Source organism: Triticum aestivum, chromosome 3B (assembly GCF_018294505.1).
Source record: "Triticum aestivum cultivar Chinese Spring chromosome 3B, IWGSC CS RefSeq v2.1, whole genome shotgun sequence".
NCBI classification, from domain to species: Eukaryota; Viridiplantae; Streptophyta; class Magnoliopsida; order Poales; family Poaceae; genus Triticum; species Triticum aestivum.
In genome coordinates, this window is record NC_057801.1 from 697,636,510 (window position 1) to 697,657,536 (window position 21,027).

At 48.8% G+C, this 21,027-nt stretch overlaps 1 protein-coding gene across 1 annotated transcript; it reads right to left on the reverse strand.

The window, feature by feature from the left end:
• Nucleotides 1–6,285: 6,285 nt before the first annotated feature.
• Nucleotides 6,286–12,156, reverse strand: LOC123071832 (UDP-glucuronate:xylan alpha-glucuronosyltransferase 1). The gene is made up of 5 exons (XM_044495413.1): nucleotides 11,901–12,156; nucleotides 11,246–11,414; nucleotides 8,941–9,141; nucleotides 8,161–8,798; nucleotides 6,286–7,845 (listed from the first exon to the last, which is right to left on the reverse strand). Exons 2-5 carry the CDS (start codon nucleotides 11,284–11,286, stop codon nucleotides 6,821–6,823), a joined length of 1,905 nt encoding a protein of 634 aa, XP_044351348.1. The 5' UTR covers nucleotides 11,287–11,414; nucleotides 11,901–12,156; the 3' UTR covers nucleotides 6,286–6,820.
• Nucleotides 12,157–21,027: the final 8,871 nt, after the last annotated feature.

The following is a 21,027-nucleotide window of genomic DNA, read 5'->3' on the forward strand; positions in this document are numbered from 1 at the left end:
CTGGGATCCCACTCCGGGCTGCTGTCAGTAGCCGTGATGGACTCCTCTGGGAGAGGGGTTCTTCCCCTCTTTGGCAAATCGGCCTCCAGGGATGACGAGGCAGTCCTTTTCTTCCCTCCCTCTACGGGAAACCCGTCCTCCTCCTCCTCCTCCTCGTCCTCTTCGGAGGAAGGATGGGTACCGGAGTCTTCGGACTTTGTGTCCGAAGCACCACGACAACGGAGGCCACTCCTGGTCTCCTTGACCTCTTTGTAGGCCTATTTCTTTGGCGCCTTGTAAGGCGCTGGGACCAGCATCTTCGTCAGAAGTGGTCCGGGCGGTTCTTTCGGTAGCGGGGCCGAACAGTGTATCTGCTCTGCCTTCTTCGTCCATCTCTAAGATAATTGTGGAAAGCATGTTAAAGCATCTTCTTCGGGACATGTCAATGAAACACATGGATGGACAAAACATAATGATGACTTACCGGACTTGCGGGGCGGGACTGTTGGTACCCGCGGTCCGCGGCGGAGTCCGGCCACGGTTTGCCGGACTTAAAAAGCACCTTCCAGATATCCTTGTGTGAGGAGCCGAAAAGCTCTCGCAGGGTCTGGTGCTCGGCCGGGTCATACTCCCACAAATTTTAGCTTCTGTGCTGACAAGGAAGAACCAGGCAGACCAGCATCACCTGGACTACGTCAACAAGTTTGATGGCCTTGTCTTCCATACCTTTGACGCGTGTCTGGATCACCGACAGTTTGTCGGACGACGACCAGTTCAAGCCCTTCTTGGGCCAGGACATAAGCCGCAAAGGGGCTCCAGATCGAAACTCAGGAGTAGCGGCCCATTTTTTGCCGCGCAGCTCAGTGATGTAGAACCACTATTGCTGCCACTCCTTGACGGAATCGTTGAAAGTACCTGTTGGCCATGTGACCTTGGGCATCATGCTCACCATGGCGCCTCCGCACTCGGCGTGCTCACCGTTCACCACCTTGGGCTTCACGTTGAAGATCTTCAGCCATAGTCCAAAGTGTGGCGAGATGCGGAGGAAGGCCTCGCACACGACGATAAACGTCGAGATGTTGAGGAAGGAATTGGGGGATAGATCATGGAAATCAATCCCATAATAGTACATGATGCCGCGAACAAAGGGGTGAAGGGGAAACCCGAGCCCGCAGACAAAATGAGGGAGGAACACAACCCTCTCATGAGGCTCCAGAGTGGGGACAATCTGTCCCACCGTGGGAAGGCGGTGGCCGATTTTCTTGGCCAAGTACCCGGCCTCCCAGAGCTTTTTGATATCCTTCTCCTGGACGGTAGAGGCCATCCACTTGCCTCCCACTCCGGATCCGGACATTTTCGGAGAGCCTTTGTTGCTGGAGAAGATGAGCGCTCGGGTGTTAGGGCTCGAGTGAAAGGGAATGGACGAGCAGAAGGAGAAAATGTGGGTGGAAAGGAGGAGGCTTTTCCTCTTTATAGAGGTAATGAAACTTTGCACCTTCCCGCTTGCCTAGTAAAACCTGCTCGTTCCCCACTCACCGCGATTGGTGGTGCGGTTGGGTTACCCACACCCGTATTGATGAGAGTCCCAGAATAAGGGAACACGATCTCTACTTCGACAAGACGTGCCAAAGAAGCCACCTCGCAATGTGCGCAGTAGCTGGTTAGGAGTAAACGGTTCGAATCACGATCGGACCATGGCATGTTGTCACGCTGTGAAGAGTTGTCAGCAGATTAGATTTGTGAGATATTGTTCTCTCTACGGTGGTATGTGGAATTTTGTCTTGCAGAGCCGGACACGATTTAAGTGTTCGAAGATTACTTTGGAGTATTCGGAGATGGAACCCGCCTTGCAATGTCGAAGACAATCTGTGCGTCGGACTCATCGTCATTGAAGCCTGGTTCAGGGGCTATTGAGGAAGTCCTGGATAAGGGGGTATCCGGACAGACGGACTATATACTTTGACCGGACTGTTGGACTATGAAGATACAAGATTGAAGACTTCATCCCGTGTCCGGATGGGACTCTCCTTTGCATGGAAGGCAAGCTTGGCGATCCAAATGATAGATCTCCTTCTCTGTAAACCGACTCTGTGTAACCCTAGCCTCCTCCGGTGTCAATATAAACTGGAGGGTTTAGTCCTAGGAAAAAAACAAGAATCATACCATAGGCTAGCTTCTAGGGTTTAGCCTCTACGATCTCGTGGTAGATCAACTCTTGTACTACTCATATCATCAAGATCAATCAAGCAAGAAGTAGGGTATTACCTCCATCGAGAGGGCCCGAACCTGGGTAAACATCGTGTCCCCAGTCTCCTGTTACCATTAGCCTTAGACGCACAGTTCGGGACCCCTACCCGAGATCCGTCGGTTTTGACACCGACAACGATCGTGCCTCTCGCGGAAACAAAACAATGCCTCTGACAGGAGAAAAATAAAAGAAAAAACACGTTTTCTTTTTCGTTTCCGAAAGGCACGGCCATGGCTCTCACAAAAACAAAAACGTACCTCTCACAAAAGAAAGAAAAAAAAAGAAAATATTTTTTTTCATTTCCGAGAGACAAGGCCTCTCGCGGAAAGAAAAACCATGCCTCTTAAGAAAAAAAACGCATTTTTACGCAAATTCTTTCCATCCTAAAGTTAAGGAAGACCCGTGAAAAAACAAAAACAAAAAAACATGTAAAAAGCTGAAAACATGTGGAAAAAATAAAAAATAAAATTCAAAGGAAACATTCAGAGTGCGACACGTAACGGTGGCTGGGACGCTGTCAGCCCACCAGCACGCACTGCTCAACTAGTTGCTCTCGGTCCACGTTGGTTGGAGTAGATGTGTGTGTGGGGTTGGAGTAGATTGTAGTCGCGTGGAGCCCATGTCCGTGTATCAACAAAAAATGCAGATAAAACATCCCCGGCCCAGCCGTCCCGGCTTTTTCGCACCCGCCGCTGTCGAACGAACCCGCCGTCCGGCGTCGCCCCGTCGCGGGCCCCAAAATTACTTGTGCTGGAAGCGTCGGTGCCGTGACGCGGCAGAAGGGCGGCTTGCGACGCCGACCACGGAGGCCCGGGGCGTCCTTTCTCTCCTTGTTTCTCTCTCCCCCCGGTCAAACCTCAACAGTCGGCACCCTCGCTGACAGATGCACGGCGCACGGACGCGTGCCAGGCGTGCGTGGCCACGCCGCACCGCGCTCTCGCCGGCCAAGGGGCTTGGACGCCGAGCCAGTCTGTGGCATGGCATGCCTCCTCTGACAAAAGGGCCGGCAGCTGCCTGCCGGGAAGATGGCCACCCTCGATGGCCGCCCCGCCCTCCTGTTCGGAAACCAGGTGTACACCTCTGCCGCCCAACCCCGTTCGTTGTCACAGCAGTAGTACTGCTACTCACATGGACACATCCCTTTTACTTTTCGCGGGGAGGGACACTACACACAATCTTAGAGCATCTCCAACAGCCGCGCTAAATTAGCACCACGCCGTAAATTCGTAGGTTTTTGCGCGCGCGCAACACGGCGGGTCGCTTCAGCGGGCGCGCAAAAACGTCGCGCGCACTATACCGAGTTGAGCGCGCTGTCGGAAACGCCATTCCGCGAGGTGTATTTCGTGCGTCTGCTACAGCGCGCGGCACACTCGACCGCTCGCGCCGCACTCTCTCCTTTCTTCCTCCTACGCCCCGCGCGCACCGGCGCCGGCGCCCTGCCACCCATGGACGCGCACACCGGCACCCCGCTCTCCCCGCTGTACAGCCGCGACCCCCCCCCCCCACGCCGCAGCCGCTGCCACAGCCGGAAACCCTAGCGCGGATAGCGTTGGCGTCGCCACCGCCGGAGCTCCGCCGAGCGTCGGCCTCGCGCGCAGCCTCTTCTTGCCGCCGCGGATGACCACGACGACGGGTGGCGTCGCGCCGGCGCCGTCCCGTGCCACCGTCGCACCGTCGAAGCTCCCCAATGCAGCGCGGCCGAAGAAGGGCATGGGTGGCATGGGCGCACCTCCGGCCGTCATGGGAGGCATGGGTGGCTTTGGAGCATCCTCTGACGCTATGACCGCCATGGGAGGCATGAGTTTCGCTACTCTTATGGGAGGCATGGGTGCACCTTCGGCCATGGGTGGAATGTCTTCCGATGTGCCTCCTCACACATATTCCCGTGAAGATGTCGTTGAAGATCTTGCCAACATCGTCGGAGCTTCACGTGATGCGATGCATGATGAGGATAGGGAGGAAGATTCATCTTCAGAGGCGGAAGAATCGTCTTCGGAAGATGAGGACAAAGACGAGGAAGATGTTTGATGTGTCTTTCATTTATGTCTTGAACTTTACTTTGCATTTTGAACTTGGTTGAATGAACTTGTGGGTATGAACTTGTGGGCATGAACTTGGTTGGAAGATGTCTGTGACAAATTTCACATGTTTATTGCATTTTGAAATTGTTTCAAACTCATAAGTCGCGCGGGCTGTATTTTTGCGCGCTGCTGGAGTGGCGCGCGCGCGCTGCATTATTGCACGGCTGCTGGAGCCAGCGCTCGCGGCCGCGCTAAACCGGCCGAAGCGCGCGCGGCAAACAGGTTTTTTGCGCGCGGCGCATAGCGCGGCTGTTGGAGATGCTCTTAGGCCAACTCCACCGCACGACCCTAAATCTTACCCCATTTTATCCGGATTTTGTCCGTATGGGGTAGCAATAGGGAGAACAAACGCCGGACAGAGGCCGGACAAACTCACTGCACCCACCGCTGCTACCCCATATTTTGTCCGGATTTTGTCCGTGGTGGGTGCACGTGGTGGGCCAGGTAAAAAAAGGAGAGAGTGTCATGTAAGGGCGAGGCGGACACAGACGGACGACGAGGACGCGAAGACGTCCGCTTTCTGTCCGCTTTAGCCCCAAACCGAGAGTAACTTTGGTCTGAAAATGGAGCAAAAGCGGACACAGACCGGACGAAACGTTCGTATGCTCCCACGCGTTGGGTCGTTCGGTTTGTCCGTTTTACTCCAAACAGATACAAACGGACGATTTAGGATAAATTTGGGTCACGCGGTAGAGTTGGCCTTAGCATTCAGCTCAGCTACAGTGCCTTCAGATCTGGAAGCAATTTAAAAGAAGCCTCCCGATCTATGGAATCCTTCAGATATTGGGCGAACCATACCAGCAGTACGAGCGCTTGTACACAGCCTAAACCTCCCCGTGCTTTTTAGGTGGACGTAGGGTGTTTCCGTTATTTTGTCTAAAAGGACTACCTGCCTAACGGTATTGACAAAAAGAACCACCTCTGAAATGAATTGCCAAAACAGACCAGTCTAGACGTGGCGGAAGGCGCGCCAGCCGACACGTGGCGCCTGCCGCCACATGCGGAGGCGGCAGCCCCTGCCGCCATGATGTGAGGCGGCCGGTGGCCGATTACAGGAAAATTACAACCCGGCGAGCCGTGACGAAAACAGGGGCAGGGCAGGCTGGCCCTGCCGCCATGCAGTCAGGCGACATGCACTGCTGCCGTGCGCCAGGTCACTTTACTTCACTCCTCATCGAAATAGACAACGATGGCAAACTTGCGTGGATACATGCATGCATCATGATTCGTTCTCTAGCGAGCAAGTGGTCCATTCATCAGGACATACATGCATCAGCAATGGCCCAAAAAAGGGGGTGGCCCGGCTCCCGTGCAGCTGCACCATCAGCGCATGCCGCCTAGATGCATGGCGGCAGGGCCCACTTGCCCTGCCCCCGTTCCGTCGTGGCTCGCCGGGTTGTATTTTTCATGTAATCGGCCACCGGCCGCCTCACATCATGGCGGCAGGGGCTGCCGCCTTAGCATGTGGCGGCAGGCGCCACGCGTCAACTGTCACGCCTGCCGCCACGGCTAGGCTAGTCTGTTTTGTCAATTCGTCTGGAAGATGGTCTTTTTTGTCAATACCGTTGGGCAGTTAGTCTTTTTGGACAAAAAATCGGGTGTTTCCATGCTGTCGGAAAAGCGAGCACGTTGAGCGGCCTCAACAAAGATCGCCCGCAGCTGGAACCTGGAACCCAACGGAGCACGGCGAAATAATGGATCCTCGCAATGATGGGGCCATGTCCCTCCCATGGCATCGGCACGGCAGGCAGCTCACCCAACCCTCCATGCGCCCCATGTGTCCTCTTCTTATACATCTCTGCCCTGCCCTCACTCAGCAGCACGCCATTTCAACGCCGCCCCGTTAGGTGGCGCCGCTGAGCTCAATGCACACACATGCAACCAAACCAACCCCACAGCCGACCGAGGTTTGTTGCACAACATGTCAAACACGGATGAACAATTTCACACGCTCAATCATCCCGAATCGCCGAGCAGTTGAACCAACCCAAATTCCATTACAACATCATATCATGTCCATCACCCATGGTGCCAAAAAAGGAGCGGCTGCGTCCGCCGGTCAGCAATCTAAACCTTGCATCACCCCAGACCAACGCCACCGGAGCCAACAGTTCAACGACCACCATACACACATTACATTACAAAAAGCTAACTACTACTGCACCAACACAGCCAGCCATAGACAAGTCTTGCCCGGAAAAGTTAATCTACAAGCGACGAATTATTACCCATCCATGATGAAACCAAAAAATTCGTTAGCCGTCGCGGTTGGAGCAGCGGCTGCTTTCGAGGTCGGATCAGCAGCAGCAGCGAGAGCGAGAGCGCGCGCCCGAGGCATTGGCAGCAAACAAAATGTATAGCTGTTGGGAAGGAAAGGCCTAGGAGCAGCATGCATGGCTACCTTTACAAAGCTGTTGCTATTGTGTATTGTATGGAATGGAGGAGACTGGGGGGGTCTGCTGTATCATCTGGTATGCTAAAATTTCTCGGGGGAGGATATCTACACAGCATCTCACGAGCTCGACAGGGTCGCGGCGGGCAGCGCCGGCGTCGAGGCCTTCTTCGTCGAGTTGTTGGGGGCCTCGCCCCAGTGCCACAGCATGCTCTCCCAGAAGCAGAACTTCTCAAAGCAAATCTTGAGCCTCTTGTCGGTGATGTTCCGCTTCCAGTGCCCGTCGGTGAAGTTGGCCTTCTCCGCCTGCCTCCGCTCCCACTCCAGCCCGGCCTTCAGCCTTGATCTCAGGAGGCAGTAGCTCTGGAGCTTCTTGGGCATCTTGTCATGCACCTTCCACCAGCGCGTGTGCGCAATGTCGCTGGCAAACTCCCGCAGTATCGGAACGTTCCAGTTGCAGTCATAGTCCCGGAAGCATAGCCACGGCTTGCGGCCCAGGTAGTGGAGGACGTAGAGGATTGGCGGGTTGGCGCCAAACAGCTGGGTCTTCTTCGCCTTCACCTCCTCTTCGTCACCCTCCCAGAAATGCTTCAGGAAATTCATGTGCTTTGGAATCCGATGCCACCATGTGAATATCTCGTTCAAGTATCCCTGATCACCACCATTGTAAGATGTGATCTCGTTGATGTGATTCATTAACAGCTGGAATGTGCAGTTTGAAGGTTCGATAACCATGACACCAGAGTTGAAGAGTGTTGCATTGTTGCCGGTTGCACTGATTTCCGGCATTGTAAACAGGAAATCAATGTTCCTCAGGATGAGCAGATCAGCATCTATGAATATGATCTTGTCATAATCCGTCAGCTGCCACAACCGGAATTTGCTGTAGTTCCACTCATTGTAAGCATCACGCTCAGCCTTTGGGTTCCGGATCCTCTCGATTATTCTCACCTTCCAGCCCGCAGATTCAAGGCCCTTCCGGTGATGGTCACTTATGGTGTCGTCGACAAGAATAACAAAGTCCCTTGTTGATCCTGCTTGACGAATGCTTTGAGCTGCTGCAATTGCACCACAGACATACTCGCTTGCTGAATGCAGTATGGTAGCATATGCTTCTCTGCGTCGGTCTACCGAGAAAAGTCTTGCTGTAAGAGAAAGGATTTGGTGTCATTCATCAGAAGAATCCAAGTAATACAGGGACAACAATAAAAGGCGTAAAAGGAAATTTTCAATTATGACAATATTCGAACAAAAGGTGGTGATGTTCCTATATGTTAAAGCAGAGAGATTGCTATAGATTTCAACTGCCACAGATGGATAGCTCTTCCAGGCATTGTGGGTATTCAAATTAGCAAATCAACAGATGAGTAGATGACAAACATTTGCAAAAGGTAATGAGGAATAATTAGCATATTTCTATGCAGAGACATTGAAAACAGCAGAGATAGTAATCAACTTACATTTTGCTTTGAGTGGAACAGCAAGCTCACAAGATCCAATCGGAAGTCTAAGCTTCTCCTTTAATGCCTTCGAGTCAGGCCTGTATAACCAAGCATTGCCTTCATGTTTCTTAAGATTCTTGCAAGAGAAGAGATTAGGAAGAGGGAAGCACTCCGTCACAAACATCACATGTACCCCCCGGTTGCCTCTTGCGGCAGTCACGGCCAATTTTGCTGCTGACAACTGCAGATGCAACCGCGCAACATCTCTGGACCACCCGCCAACTCGGGTACAGGGAAGCTTCACAGCAATAACATCAAAGTGTGTCCCTCTTGGGAAATTAGGCTCTGGAAGCGATGGACAAGATGGTATCTCTGTTTCTTCCTCCTCATCAATCCATTCAGGGTACAGTGTCTGCCAGGTAATGCTTTCATTAGCATGCTCCAACCTTATGATCGAAAACTCACTTTCTGGGAGCAATTGTGTCCAAGACCCAAACTCAGTGCTGTTAAAATTCAAGAGTCCGACCTTGAGCTTCTGCTCACCACCATTCAGACTTTCGATAGTTTTATACACATCATCCCACTGAACAGGCATAGTAGATACATATCGCGGATCAGGGATAGTCTTATCCCATATCCATCCAACATTAACAAACCTGCAAAGCACATGAACACGATGAGCTTCAGGGCAATAGGCAGCTTACCATATACAGATAACAACTTATCATTGTGGAAAGTAATGTTCTACGTGTAGTACTAGCTGTTACACCAAGATACTCTTCATACATATATACTTACCGAGAATTGGACTGCAACTGATGCTCGTACACAGACGGAGTGTATAGAAGTGTCAGAAACGCAGCAGACATGATAGCGAAGAGCAAAAGTTGCAAGGATCGGAACTTGCAGCCGGAGCTTTTCTCTAGAACAAATACATCAAACTTTTCAACCTCTTTGAAACTTTTGCTTTTCTGGGTCCTTCTTTTAGCTGTGTCATCACTGCAACAGAGGAGATAGTCAACAGACAGCAAGTCAGTAACGGAACAGCGAAGTTACTAATTCTGGCCAAGAGAAAGTCGGAACTCAGAAGCTGTCTCTACAATAAAAAGTTTTACTATATTGGTATAAACATTTTTTTGGTACTAATACCATGAGAGCAGTAGAGTTCTGCTCCTAACTTTCATTTTGTTATGCAGGAAGATGATTTGTTTCCGTTTTACTTTTGCAATATCACACTTGGTAGATGCTAGACACTCAATAGGCACTGGGAACTTCGGCTAGGCAGATGAAACAAAAACTCTGCCTAAGATTTATAGAGGATATATAGGAGAATTTCTGAAGAAGTGTTATTTCCCAATATAACCAGATTATATTAACATTATTTGTGAGTCCAAGACCCAAACTCTGAAATAGGCACTTATGAAGAAATAAGTATGATTTCCCAAAGTAAGCAGGCAGATTATATTAATACTATTTTTATCTGAAGTACAAGGAAGGAAGGGATCCAACTTGGTTACCAAGGTCCCTATCAGAACAACCACTTGTACTAAAATGACAACAAAATAAGCCTACAAGCAAGCCACACCCTGGTGCTTTCCTTTCCTCACCCCATTGCTTTGCTTACCACCACAAAGATAGCTTTCATAGTGCTTTCCTAGGTGATGGTGTTTGGTTTTTCTTGGAGGCTGCACTATATATGCATATGCTCAGAAGGTTCAGAAGACTAGCCTCCATGGGCGGCTAACATGCATTGCAACACTAAAACTAAAGTGCTCGCACCACTTTTAACAGGAGAAACTGCAGCGTCTCATATTGGGAAGTGATCACACACTAAAGTGATTTGCCTATCGAGGAGAAAAAGGCTATGGGGAACAAAAGCGTGCACGTTTCTCCACACCGAAAATTAAAAAAGATGAAGCAAATGAAAACCAGCGCACTCATCTATTCCTCCGGGCCTCTGCTTTACTAGTCACATCTTTTAGAAAAGGAGAGCACCACTAATCACAGAGATTCCCGGACGGTACCTAACCTAACCCCCCATGTTTCTTGGTCTCAAATCGACAGCACGCTCCGCTTAGCAATTTTAATACCGGCAAACACGCGAACAAAAGCCGCACGAAGATGAGCAATCCCAGGTGTAGAGATGGAAACTTTGTAGCAGCGTCAATGCCGTTAACATCACATAGACCGATGACAGGAGACCAAGGTTGCAGAATTCACTCCGTTCGCCGCGCACCGAAGAGTCAAACACAACCCCGAAAACCTGGCATTTTCTAGACGAAATGATCCCCAATTGTCACCCTCAGGCCACCGGCATGAAGAGACTGTACCGGAGCTGACCTACTCAACGTGCCCACTGTGGAGTGCACATGGAGCCAATGCGTCAGTAGTAGAGATTTAATAGGGTTTCGGTGACAAGGAGCGGTCTCCGGGGCCAAATCCGCAGTGAGGAACACATGAGCACCGACACCTGGCCCCACCATAATAACAGAAAAACTGGAGCTGGGTTACCAAAACTATTAGCATCTCCTAAATATGGGATCAAAACCACCGCCAGAAGTGCAGGACAGATCCCTGGCCGGTAATAAGAACAAAATCAGGTTAAAAAGTGGGGGCAAGAACCGGCAGATTCATGGCAGTTCGGGCATCTTGGCAACGGAAAAGAGGGCGCATTCTCGCTGCATCTCTAACGGGAAGTGGCGCTGGTGGTACTAGCATATATGGATGGATGGGTGGACGCCATTAAAGGCGCTGCAACCACCAACGGCACCACCTACAAGATCAGGGAAGTTAAGGATGAGGGAGGAGGGCGCCATGGACGGACGGACGGACGGACGGCAGCGGAGAGGAAAGAACGGCATCTTGTGCAGGGTACCATGGCGGGTACAGGATTACTACGTCGTGGTAATCGCCACAGAAACGGTGGCTTGGTTAGCACATGGCGGCACATGGCAGGGCGCATCTGCAGGCCAGATTAGCACGCAAGCGGCATCTCCTTGAGTATCACCAGCTAAAAAAGGTACGGAGCGTACAGAAAAAGTGGGTATTTTTCTCTTTGGATCGAGTCGAGGGGTGGGTTCTGCTCTGGGGAGGGAGATCTTACGCTGCTCCGGCCGGCCGGTACCGCGCCTCCAGGGAGCCCATGGTGGCTCGCTTTCAGTCTGTGTGGATGAAGCCTCCTCTGGTCTGAGCTGAGCTTTGCAGCCTGCCTGGCTGCCTCTCCGACCTCAGGCCGACCGCGCAGTCGTTGCCCCGGTTGCGCTGCTTCTCATCTGAAATCACAACAGCAGAACACGGGAATGGTTTGTGTGAGCGTGAAGTAAACCAGGCAAATAATGCTACGCAGGAAAAGGGATAGGGTAAGCAGATGAACAGACAAACAAGCATGTGGGGATGAACAGTGGCGCAGGGGAGAAAATAAGAGCAGAAAAATATGGTGAATATCGGAGAGCAATGCGAAATAAAGCGGCAAACCAAATCTGACAAGCCCAACCAACCCAAAGCGCCATGGCTCAAAGCATCTGAGAAAGAAAAGAAAAAAAAAGCAAGGAGAAAAGGGCAAATCTGCTCGGGGAAGAGAGAGCAAGAACCAGCGACCAAATCGGGCAAATGAGGCGACCCATGGCCCCCGGGGGACGAACCCAACGGAATAACCAAGAACAGATCAGGCAGCGCCCGCCCGAAAGAGAAAACGCATCCGGCCAAAAGGCCGAGCAAGCCAAGAACAGCGCAAGCAGGGGAGCCCCAGGGATGCCTACCCGGAGCGCAGCGGCGGGGGAGGAAGCGGCGGCAGCAATGGCGATGGCAGGAGGGAGAAGAGACGGACGAACGCAGTCGGTGGTGGCTGTGCGCTTGTGTGGCTCCGGCTCCCCCTCTCTCTGCAAAAGCTCTCAGAGGGGGGAAGCAGGGAGAGATAGTTTTATAGAGAGAGAGAAGGGGAGAGGAGCCGTGCAGGCAGGAAGCTTAGCGCACAAAAGGGGGGAAGCAGGAGCGGGTTAAGCAAAGCGGACTGGAAACGGGCAGTTCACCCCGGGGGAAAATGTAATCTTTGCCTGCCGGCCGGCCGTTCCTCGGGTCCCCGGCGTGCACGGCAAGGCCCAAATCTCGCAGGGGGGAGGGGAGGGACCAGGAGGGGTTCGGCGATTTGGGGAGGGGCGGGGCGGTCGCCGTCGGTGAGAATTATTGTTACCCTAAAAAGAGGGAGATAATGATGGGGTCCGGGGGAAACTAGGAAAGGGTTAGATTGGGCTCGAGGATACCAAGTTGGCGGTTATGAGTTGCCAGAAATAACAGCAGGTTTTGTTTTAACTATACCCTAGGGCATTTCCAGTGGGTTGGACCCTAATCAATGAACGAATAGCAAATGCCTTATCATGATCTACTCATAACTTATCAAATTCATTGGATAAGTTTTGAAGATACAACAGCACGATAAAAACCCGTAGAAGGCGTATCCGGACACAAATTTAATGCATAATAAGATGCGCCGTAAGACACAATGCACAAAGAATGTCCCCATATAAGGTACTAATAAGTGTTACACGGAAACTTCGAATGCAAATTGCCGTGCTAAAATGCGGTCATGTATTTGCGCGTATTTTTACAAGTGTTTAGATCGTGAGGTGTGGTCATCTTTTTGTGGACGTTGGGTTGAATCTTAAGGAATTCAAATAAATCTGCATCCATTGAATATATGGTGGGATCTAGGAGAAACTAAAAGAGGTTGAAATTGGCCATCGGATTATTCGAAAGACAACTGAGTTTTTCATTCTTTCGAAGAGAAGGTGGTGATTTAAGAGATTCCAAAAATAGCAACAAATCTTGTATAGTAGCTCTAAGTAAGTATATACCTTACTTAGGGTACTTCGATGGAGACATGGTCAGTTGTATCTAAAACATGCCAAACAAAGTACCGACCTACAATTGGACGCCACGTTAATGAACAGGAGAAGCCTTATCCTAATGTAGACATGAATTACCATATTCACAAGGCCCTAGACAGGTTTTGAACATACACCGGTAAGATATAAACTTGAAGAGAGCGTGTATCTAGACAGATTATCTTTTTTTAGTAAATATTAGACATAATTTTGATGCATAAGATACACCATAAGATACAATGCACCAAGAACATCCTTATGAGCTACTCCCTCTATAAACTACTCCCTCCGTACCAAATATAAGACGTTTTTGCAGTTTAAATTAGGCTGCAAAAACTTCGTGTATTTTTGTACGACCGTTCCTCGGGTCCCCGGCGTGCATGGCAAGGGCCAAAACTTGCAGGGGGAGGGACCAACGGTGATTTCGGGAGGGGGCAGTCGCCGGTGAGAATTGTTAGGCGTCCTAAAAAGAGGGAGATAGTGAGGGGTCTGGGAGAAACTAGAAAGGATTAAATTAGCCTCGAGAATACCCGGACCACAACCAAGTTGGCGGTTATGAGTTGCCAAAAATAACAACAGGTTTGTTTTAAGTATACCTTAGGGCATTTTTAGTGCAACGAGGTCAGATATATCTAAAACAAACATGCCAAACAAAATGCAACTCATAATTGGACCCTACTTATTGACAGATGAAGCATGATAATTTATACATAACTTATCATAATCACGAAGCCTCGGATAAGTTTAGAAGAAGATAGTACTACAGTAAGATACAAACTAGTTGAGGGTGTATCTAGACGCAAATTTAATGCATAATGAGATGCACCAAGAATGTCCCCATATAAGGTACTAATAAGTTGAGCAGGAACTTCGAATGCATATTGTTCCACTAATATGTCATCATGTTTTTGCACATATTTTGCAAGTGTTTAGATTGGGTGGCGTGGTTATTTTTTTATCGACGTTGGGTGGAAGCTTAAGGAATTCCAGTAAACCCGTGTCCATTGAATATATGGTGGCGTCTAGGAGAAACTAAAAGGGGTTAAAATTGGCCTGGAGAGTTAACAGATTATTAGAACAACGGCGGTGTTTTCCTTTCTTTTGAAGAGAATGTTGGCGATTTAAGAGATTCCAAAAATAATAACAAATATAGTATATTAGCTTTAAGTATATACCTTACTTAGGGCACTTCGATGGAGACATGGTCGGTTTTATCAAAAACATGCCAAACAAAATACCGGGCTATAATCGGACACCTCATTAATGATCAAGAGAAGCCTTATCATAATGTATACATGATTTTCCATAATCACAAGGCCCTAGATAAGTTTTGAACATACACCGGTAAGATATAAACCTGAAGATAGCGTGTATCTAGACATATTATCCTTTTCGTAAATATCTAGACACAATATTGATAATTTTTATGCAGAAGATGCACCATAAGATACAATGCACCAAGAACATCCTTATGAGGTAATAAGACCTATATTTGGACTCTAATTAATGAATAACAGATGACTTACCATAATATATGCATGACTTATCATGAGCACAAAAGCCTCAGATAAGTTTAGAAGACACGAGGGTAAGATATGAACCCGTAGAGGGTATATCTGGACACAATTTAATGCATAATATGATGCACTATAGGATGCAATGCACAAAGAATGTCCCTATAAGGTACTAATAAGGTTACGCGGGAACTCCGTATGCATATTATTGCACTAAAATGTTTTTTCCACATGTTTATACAGTTGTTTAGATTGGGTGCCATGTTTTCTTAGCGAGGTTGGATGGAATCATAAGGAATTCCAGTAAACATGCATCCATTGGATATATGTTAGGGTCTCGGAGGAACTCCAAAGGGATAAAAATTGGCTAGGAGAGTTACTGGATTATTAGAACGGTGGTGGTGTTTTTCTTTCTTTCGAAGAGAACGATTGATTTAAGAGATGCCAAGAATAACAAGAACTTTAGTATAGTAGCTTCAATTATATACCTTACTTGGGGAACTTCGATGGAGACAGGGTCGGTTTGTTGGGATCTACGGTAGGGTGCGTCGACTGCAAATTAAAATTTCCTACGCGCAGACCAATCAAGAACATGCTACGGGAGATGGATCATGGATCGTTACCACTAGAAGCACAGTGTCGTGCAGCGGAAGAAGAATTGGGGCAACGCGTCCGCGTGGATCGTCTCCTCCTCGTCCGATCTCCCTCGAACAACCGGTCGTCCGATCCCACATACAAGTTCGCCGGAGCGGCGCAAGAGCACCGCCTCTAACGGTATCCGCGCGTGCAGGAGGAACACCATGCGGCGGACTGCTAGGTCCGATCACACAGTCGGCGGCGAGTGGAGGTGACTATTCGCAACACAGGCAAACCCTAGTGACAGCGCCGAAGCGATCAACCGCATGAGTGTGCTGCACCCCCACTTTATATAGGCGTCCTCGCAGGCTCAACACTTGGGCCTCGCACGGTCCCTAAAGCCCAAAGTCTATTCGGTCATGTTCCTAGTCCAGTTCGGATCACATCCGACCAGTGTCCTATGAACCGACCTCGTAGGTTCCTTCCCTTAAGCGCGCGACCCCTTAGATTCAAGTCGGCTTGGTCACAGTTCGGATCACCTCCGACCTGCACGGTTGGTAGCGGCCTCTAGCAAGGCGTGCCGACCACCAAACAGATTATGAAGCTGGTTAGGCGAACCTGTACAACGTGTCACAGTTCCGTTCCCTTTGCCGCACGATATATGTTGTCGGGCTCAAGGCGATATTGTCATCCTTGTGCTAGCCCGACCTCTTTCTCGTTCCAGTGATACCGACCACTATCTGGATTATCTCATAATCCTTGTCGCATGGCCATGCTTACCCTGGTCGGATCACACAAGGGGCCCAGAGTATATCTCTCCTGATAGGAGGGGCAAGTCCCATCTTGCTCGACCATGTCTCGCAGCATGGGACTGGACAAACCCGAAACCTACCTTTTGTAACTACCCAGTCACGGAGTAGCATTTGGTCGGCCCAAAGCAAGTCTGTCACCATCCTGAATACATGCGTCAGCTCAGGTCTTAGGACATAGAAAGTATGTTGTACTAGAGACTCACAGATGACATATCGATGTGTCTCATAGTTGGGTCTGTCCGACTCGGACCTTATCTCGACTCGAATCCGACTACGTCAAATCCGACCAGACCTTTCCAAGTCCATATTATCCGGTTAGCATCCAATGCTCCATGGCTAGTGAGACCGAGCCATCGACCGTGTCATATGCTAGTCTAGTCGGCTGCACGTCCACACAACCCTTTCAACTAGGGACCTTTTAGAACAGTCATCATACAATGCATAGTCCCACAAACAAGTCACGTACTTGCTGATACACATCATTGATAATGTCCAAGGACTATCTTTATTCATAAACACATAGAAAATATCATCATACATGATTGCCTCTAGGGCATATCTCCAATAGTCTCCCACTTGCACTTAGAGTCAATCAAATAGACATCGAATGCCCATAGCTCTAACGTGCCCCTCATGCTTGGGTTGTGGAAGCGGCTTAGTCAACGGATCCGCAACATTTGCATCCATGTGAATCTTGCATAACTCTACATCACCATTCTTTACGATCTTTCGTATCAGGTGATATTTCCGATCTATGTGTCTGACCTTGTGGTGATTCCTCGGCTCCTTGGCTTGTGCAATGGCGCCAGAATTATCACAATAAAGGTCCAACGGTTTCACCGAGGCTGGGAAAATACCAAGATCATCCAGAAAATGCCGGATCCAAACATCTTCCTTTGCAGCTTCACAAGCCGCAATGTATTCGGCTTCTGTGGTAGAATCGGCCACCATATCCTGCTTGGAACTCATTCAGTGCACTGTTCCTCCGTTCAGTACGTACACAAATCCGGACTGTGATCGACAATCATCTCTGTCGGTTTGGAAACTAGCATCGGCGTAACCCCTTACGACGAGCTCTTCCTCACCTCCATAAACTAGGATATCTCTTTAGTCCTTTTCAGGTACTTCAAAATAGTCTTTACCGCTGCCCAGTGACTCTCACCTAGGTTTGCCTGGTATCTACTTGTTAGGCTTATTGCAAAAGCAACATCAGGCCTTGAACATATCATGGCATACATGATGGATCCGATTGCCGAGGCATACGGAATCCTACTCATCCTGCTTCGCTCATCAGATGTCGAAGGACTCTGAGTCTCACTTAGCCTTATACCATGTGAGACTGGCAAGAACCCTTTCTTCGCCTCACTCATGTAGAACCGCTTCAACACTTTATCTATGTACGTGCTCTGGCTTAAGCCGAGCAGCCTCCTTGATCTATCTCTATAGATCTTAATGCCTAAAATATAGACTGCCTCACCAAGGTCCTTCATCATAAACTTGTCATTCAATGATTCCTTGACCGAATTTAGCATCAAAACATTGTTCCCAATCAACAATATGTCATCCACATACAAGATCAAAAACACTATCGAGCTCCCACTTAACTTCTTGTATAAACAAGAGTCCTCTTCGCTTTTGATGAAACCGAGACCAGTGACGACCTCATCAAAACAAATGTTCCAACTCCGAGATGCTTGCTTTAACCCATAAATGGATCTCTTGAGCTTGCATAGCTTACTAGTGCTAGTTGGATCGACAAAACCCTCGGGCTGTATCATATACACGTCCTCGGTTAAATTTCCGTGAACGAAAGCCATTTTGACATCCATCTGCCATATCTCGTAATCGAAATATGCAGCTATAGCTAGTATGATCCTTACCGATTTCAGCATCGCTACCGGCGAGTAAGTCTCGCCGTAGTCAATTCCTTGAACTTGTCCATAACCTTTAGCGACAAACCGTGCTTTGTGGATCTGAACATTTCCATCCACATCGGTTTTCTTCTTAAAGATCCATTTGCAACCAATGGTTGTTACGCCAGGCGGCGGATCAACCAAGTCCCAGACTTGATTCTCATCCATGGACTTTAACTCAGATCTCATGGCCTCCAGCCATGCCTCGGAATCTAGGCTCACCATCGCTTCCGCATATGTGGTCGGCTCGTCGCTTTCTAGCAACAATACATCACGCACTCTGCGCAATCTTTCCGACCTCCGTGGTTCTGGTGCCGCTTCCACTACAGGTTCCCTGACTGACTCCAGTATGATCTCATCACCAGTCGAGCCGTCCACGAGTGGTCCTCGAATTTCTTCGAGTCGAACCGTCCTCCCACTAGCCTCCCGACTGAGAAACTCTTTCTCGAGGAAAACCCCGTTCCGAGCAACAAACACTTTGTTCTCTTCCCAGTTGTAGAAGCTATATCCCAAGGTTTCCCTCGGATATCCCACAAATATGCATTTATCAGATTTAGGTGTAAGCTTGTCTGACATAAGTCGCTTGACAAATGCTTCACAACCCCAAATCTTTAGAAAAGACAAACTAGGACACTTCTCGGTCCACATCTCATGTGGTGTCTTGTCTACGGATTTTGATGGTACCCTATTAAGTGTGAAAGCTGCAGTTTCTAGAGCGTATCCCCAAAATGACAAGGGTAAATCCGATTTGCTCATCATAGACCAGACCATGTCCAACAAGGTCCTATTCCTCCGTTCCGACACGCCGTTTCTCTATGGCGTACCAGGAGGTGTGAGCTGGGGTACTATACCTCGGCTTTTCAGATGATCATCAAACTCCTGGCTCATGTACTCACCTCCACGATCAGATCGCAGAAGCTTTATAGTCTTGCCGAGCTGATTCTCAGCCTCATTCTGAAACTCTTTGAACTTTTCAAAAGTTTCCGACTTGTGCCTCATCAAATAGATATATCCACATCTACTCAAGTCGTCGGTAAAAGTCACGAAGTACTGATAGCCGCCTCTGGCAGTTGTGCTCATTGGACCACACACATCACTATGTATAAGTTCCAATAGCTCGGACGCCCTCTAGCAACTCTTTGCGAAAGGAGACTTAGTCATCTTGCCGAGCAAGCATGATTCACATGTCTCGAACGACCCGAAGTCGGACGAAGATAGGAGCCCATCATCATGGAGCTTCTTCATGCGTTTCAGACACGGATTTATCTCATTAGGCTTATGCCTCTTGACATTCACGTTATAGACCGGTTCCTGTTCTAGATTCAATATAAATAGCCCATCAATAATGGGTGCATAGCCGTGGAACATACCATTCAAAAATATCGAATAACCATTGTCCTTTAATTTGAATTCATAACCTTGACTCGTCAAACATGAGGCAAAAATAATGTTCCGACTAAGTGCAGGAATGTAATAACAATTATTCAATTCCATAATGAATCCAGAAGGAATCTGGAACTGCATCGTGCTGACCTCTAACGCAGCAACTCTTGCTTTGTTGCCGACCCTGATGTCAATCTCCCCTTGTGCCACACGCCTAGTTCTTACCAGCCCCTGCATCGAGTTGCAAATATGAACAACCGATCCGGTATCAAATACCCAAGAGCTACTAGGTATGTCAGTAACGTAAATGTCTATAACATATGCAACAAGTGTACCTTTGCCTGAAGAAGCATTTCCGGCCTTCTTGCCATGCTCTGCAAGCCACTTGCTACAGTTCCTCTTCCAGTGACCGGTTTCCTTGCAGTGATAGCAAACGGTCTTCGAGTCCGGTCCAGACTTCGACACAGCGGCGGAGGTTACCGTCTTCGTGCCCTTTGCCTTAGCCTTTTTCTTGGACCAACTTTTCTTGAACTTAGCTGATTTCTGCACCATCAACACTTGATGCGTGCCCTTCTTAATATCCTGCTCTGCCACTTTGAGCATCCCATGCAAAGTGAGCTTCTTATCCATGCCATGCATATGATAGTTCGAGATGAACGTCCCATAGCTGGGCGGAAGAGAACCCAGAACAGCATCAGTAGCCAGCTCATCCAAGAGCGGGAAGCCCAAACGATCCAAAGCTTGCACATATCCGATCATCTTGATCACATGCGGGCTCAGTGGATCACCTTCCTTCAGCTTACAATCCATCAAGGATCGCCAAACATTGAACCTTTCGGTCCTAGCCTGTGTTTGAAACATGCTCTTGAGACTCTCGATCATATCGTAAGCCTCAACATTTTCGAAATGTTGTTGCAAATCGGGCTCCATACAAGCCAGCATCAGACAGCTGATCTCCGTTGATTGATCAACGAGTTTCTGGTAGGCATTCTTAGTTGTGGCATTAGCATTATCGGCAGGTTCCTCTGGAACATGTTCCTTTTTATCGTGCTTGAGAACAATTCTCAGATTCCTATACCAGGTGGTAAAGTTTGTTCCATTCAGTTTATCCTTTTCCAGAATTGATTTCAATGCAAAGTTGGGTTGAGCAGGTGGTGCCATTGATCTACAACAGAAAATATGCAATCACTAAGCAATGTGTTTATGTAGAGTAATTCTAGCCTAAACATAATACTCGCACTGAAGTCAGCATCCCTCCGCAAACTCTCAGTGATTCAGGATCCGACTAGCGCATGCGACTAGTGAGCTTTAGCATCACTGCTAGCCAACATACCTATCCGGTAAGCAACTCCTTGCTAATCGTATCTCTATACGACTCCTGTCGGTCGGGAAGGTATCTCATACCCCGGCTCCCAACCTTCTTTGCCACAAGGCCCAAAACCATTTTGATAGCCTTGTCAAGTTAACCTGATGCAGTGCATGTCCGTGTCCGACACGAACCCTTCAGTTCAAGGACACCCAGCAGTACCTCAATTTTATGAGCCCACTACTAGACGTACTTGATGTGCGAAGGTGCAACATCGGGGATGGCAATTCGCTTGATATTCATGAGGGATCATTCTACCATTCTAACATGCATAGAATCAAAGAAGCATAACAATCACATATAAACATTGTTGTGAAATAGTATGGCTCCTTCATGGAAGTTCTTCAAGGTCGGCTCCGACTCAGATGAGCATCTACGAACTCCATCTTGTTTGTCAAGCCGGGACGCCAAGCCACCAACCTGATCTCTATTATCCAACTA